Here is a 3985-nt window from a genome sequence, read left to right on the forward strand (position 1 = left end):
GATGAGAAAATCAACCACACAAAGAACAAGGATTTTACTTGATCCAGCAAGAGTTGCCTACGTTCATGGTCGTACTGAGATCCACTATTAAGATTGAGATACACACCTTACAAAAGACGGATTGCCCTCTTTAAATACAAATAGTATAGGTTAACCTATTTTGAGTAAAATTATAAAACTATATTTCAAGATAGCTAGATAGTTGGATTTGCAAAAAATAGAGATTTATATCAAAGTAAAAATCAGGCTCCACATTCCTCCAACAACCCCTAGCTTGACAGTAAAAAAATGGCATTGCTATTACAGTTGGTTGTGGTCAGGGGGTGCCCCAAGGGTTTGACCAACCCAAGGCCTGGTAATGTGGATTTAATGATGGGTTTCCTTTTTTGAAAGGCAAGCTGGGTTGGGCAGACCCCTACCAGTTATACAACTATATATATCATTGGGTTTTGAACCTGCAACGTCCCAACACAAGGTGACGCACACTAGCTGCTCCTACCAGACAAGCGAAGCCTCTCTTGGGTGATGATGGGGTTTTTACCTTGGCCAATTAACCCAAAAAAACAAAACAAAAGGATTACATTCTGATCTTGATTTATTCAGCACTCCTTTGAAATACTTCCTCTTCTTCTCTTTATTCCTTTTTGTCTCCAACAGTTATAGAAAAAAAAAAACACATAAATGGAGAATAGTAGGTATTATCACTAGCAAGTTGCGGGAAACAAAATAACACAAAACGAGCAGCACGTTTTTGAAATATAAAAAAGAGAATCTGCAGTCCAGTAAAGTTTGACAAATTTTAAGCAATATCTTTTAGTTATTAATTAGTGTCCTACTGGCATCTTCAAAAATAGTTTGAATTGCATTTCCCAGCTATTACCATTGACATTCTTACAAAGATTCTTATATATTCAACATCCAAAAATCATGTTTTTTTTTGTCGAAATTCAACAATCAATTCTTTGCATACGGACCATGTTGAACATATTCTATCTGTGCAAATACCTCTCTCTCTCTCTCTCTCTCTCTCTCTCTCTCTCTCTCTCTATATATATATATATATATATATATATATATATATATATATATATATATATATATATATATATATTCTAGCTATGCATAGAATTCTGTACCGAATCAAAATTACTAGTTCATGTTGTAGGCCAATAGTTTAGTATAGCTGGAATTTGAAGTCTAACAAACTGAGCACAAGTTGTAAGTCAACTAGTGAAATGTATAGATTGAAATTCATACAGTAATACTGTTGAATAGTGTTCCATGATTGAATGGTAGGAGCAGTAGTTAATAATTTAAGTGGATGATACACAGTAGAAGTAACCATGTTTGAGTAAGGGACTCGACAACTATGGCATCAACAAATGGAAATGGATCCCTTTCATTTGAAATAGGATGAGTTCCATCGTATATTCAATCCTAGCCATCCAGCAGAACCATCTAGCCATTGATTGGATGGCTAGGATTGAATGTATGATGAAACACATCCTATTTCAAATGATGAATCTGTGTTCTCAACAAATTGGGCGAGGTTGAACTTCTAAGCAAAACTAATCAGGTTGTTACCCATGTAGTCAGCGGGGTCTATGTCAAGCCGAAGGCTCAGGATCAAATCCCGCTGGTGCATGGGGGTTGCCGATCATTTAGCACGGTTGGGACACATAAAGCTGGGTGATTGTATCCTCGACCTGGAGTTTTACCTCGCAGGGAGGTGAGCTCATTAAGTGACCCAGTTCTTGGTGAGGCTTTCTTATTCATAAAAAAACTAATTATTTTATCAAATATTTATATGCTGGCATCATATCAAAACCATAAGAAATTTATCATTCCCTAGGGGGATAAAACTTTGAATAGTGCAGGTGCATCTTAGATATTGTGCTAGAGAAGTTTGTAAAGTAGGAAATATTTTAAAAGGAAGAGAAAAATAGATGTTCACTTTTCTTATTAGAGTACAGCCTTTTCTCACGAAAATGTTCACATTTAAGAGTAAAAAAAAAACTCCCAATCTGCACAGAGAGAGAAAAGATAAGCCACTTTTTACTTTCATCTCCCTTTTTTCCCTTTCCCCTCCTTTATTACCATTAACACATACTAGGAATAAAAAGGAAAAAGAGAGAAACTAGATTACATGCATGAATGATATCATGGTAATGGTTTATAACGTATGGTCCAATTCGAAAAACGTCCTCTGATACGGAAAACTAAAAGGATCAAATGCTAAACTCTCATCTTCTTCATTGATAGTGGAAGATATGGTCTGCATGTTCAACCCCCACATACTAACATCATCAGCATCATGACTCTGCCAAAGAAACATGTTGCTCATATCTAGCATTTCAAGTTGAAATAAAGGTTCCTCATCCTGGTTTCTCCATTGTAGCTCCCCACGATTCATGGCTAATGATGTCGATGATGTTGATGATGATGATGATGGTGGTGGTGGTAGAGATTGGTATGTATCAAGATAGTTATTCCATGCAGAGGTGGTAGTAGTGGAAACACTGTACTCGCTTGTGCACGAGCCCAAAATCTCATGGGGCTCTATGAGAGGGACTTCAGCAGTGCAAAAGATTGAATTATCAGGGGCTGTTAAAAGGGGTTCAGCAACCATGTGAACAAATGGGGAATCCACAAACAACTCACTGCTGATGCTTTTCTCTTCCTCTGTTATGGTGGAAACAGATGATTGTGTCAGAGTGGTTTGGGCATTTGGGCATGAATCTTTGCATGTGGCCGAGGAGGAAGAGGCCCCCATGTCTCCTTCCTTTGGTGGTGAAGCAGTACTGCTAGGCTGATCATTAGGAGGGGAGATTGGTTTGTGGGTAACAGGATCAATCCCCATCTTTTTTAGCTTCTTCTTGATGTGGGTATTCCAGTGGTTCTTTATCTCATTGTCTGTCCTGCCAGGCAAATGTGCAGCAATCTTGGACCATCTATGCAACACAGATTCCCCTAAATTAGCAAAACTTCAACACATACAATTTCCATATCATATGTTACTATGTTAGAGAAAACAACCTGTTGCCAAGCTGGCCATGGAGATCTATGACCATCTGCTCCTCCCGCTCTGATAACAAGCCCCTCTTCAAGTCTGGCCTCAGATAATTTGTCCATCTTAATCTGCAACTCTTTCCACATCTAAGCAATCCTGTGACAGATACCATAAATGAATGCATGTTAGTGAAAGAACTTTAAAAAATTGACAAATATATGAAGAAGTTCAAGAAAAAATAAGGCACAATATTTTCAGCAGATACCTGCAAGTTTAGGGACTGCCCTCCAACAGCATTGCCCATTAGTGAGGATGAAGTTAATGAGTTTCTTATCTTCCTCAACAGTCCAGGGTCCCTTCTTTAGACCAACCTTATCACAACAAGGCTGCCTTCCCATTCTTTGCAGGACTTTAAGCAAAGCCAGAAAGATGGATCGGTAGATATAAATATATACAGAGAAAGAGAGAGAGAGAGAGAGAGAGAGAGAGAACGGAGCACCTTCTACATTAAAAATAACAAAAACCACCCTCCTTGTATTTTAAACAAACTCTAGGAGGTACACGTGCGAGAGGTGTGTAGCACGTGCGAATGTATTGTCTGATAACGGCACTTTAGCTGTTATTTTGCTTACATTGCAAGCGTGGGGAATAGTCCATGAGGACTTTCTTTCGGGTACACACCAAGCGAGCCTCTCTCTCTCTCTCTCTCTCTCTCTCTCTCTCTATATATATATATATATATATATATATATATATATATATAAACAAAGTGCTCTCTCTCTCTCTACATGTACAAGACGCGTGCCTGGCATGCCTTCATTTTGCCATGTCTCGAGTGCCGCATGGTAACCCAGTAGAAGGGAATGCCAACAAAGAACTTGTGGTGTTGGTCTGGCTGGATGGCACATTTTTTTTTCTATTTTGTTTAACATGAGAATTTACATCTGAATTTTCTTCCTTATTATGAATATGTAG

General features: G+C 38.3%; 1 protein-coding gene across 1 annotated transcript; it reads right to left on the reverse strand.

Annotated features, from left to right (window-relative positions):
• Positions 1 to 2173: 2173 nt before the first annotated feature.
• LOC149812456 (uncharacterized) lies at positions 2174 to 3408 on the reverse strand. The gene is made up of 3 exons (XM_089993658.1): positions 3276 to 3408; positions 3037 to 3166; positions 2174 to 2951 (listed from the first exon to the last, which is right to left on the reverse strand). The coding sequence occupies exons 1-3, from the start codon at positions 3406 to 3408 to the stop codon at positions 2174 to 2176; spliced, it is 1041 nt and encodes a 346-aa protein (XP_089849784.1).
• Positions 3409 to 3985: the final 577 nt, after the last annotated feature.

This window comes from Nuphar pumila, chromosome 17 (genome assembly GCF_984573655.1).
Source record: "Nuphar pumila chromosome 17, dmNupPumi1.hap1.1, whole genome shotgun sequence".
In the NCBI taxonomy this organism is placed as follows: Eukaryota; Viridiplantae; Streptophyta; class Magnoliopsida; order Nymphaeales; family Nymphaeaceae; genus Nuphar; species Nuphar pumila.

Bases quoted from the DNA above. Each gene is read 5' to 3' on its own strand.
- LOC149812456 (XM_089993658.1), bottom strand. From the start codon at position 3,408: ATGGGAAGGCAGCCTTGTTGTGATAAGGTTGGTCTAAAGAAGGGACCC. The intron at 3,167-3,275 runs GTATCTGCTGAA...TATCTGTCACAG, and splicing joins GGCAGTCCCTAAACTTGCAG to GATTGCTTAGATGTGGAAAG. The intron at 2,952-3,036 runs GTTGTTTTCTCT...TGTGTTGCATAG, and splicing joins CATGGCCAGCTTGGCAACAG to ATGGTCCAAGATTGCTGCAC.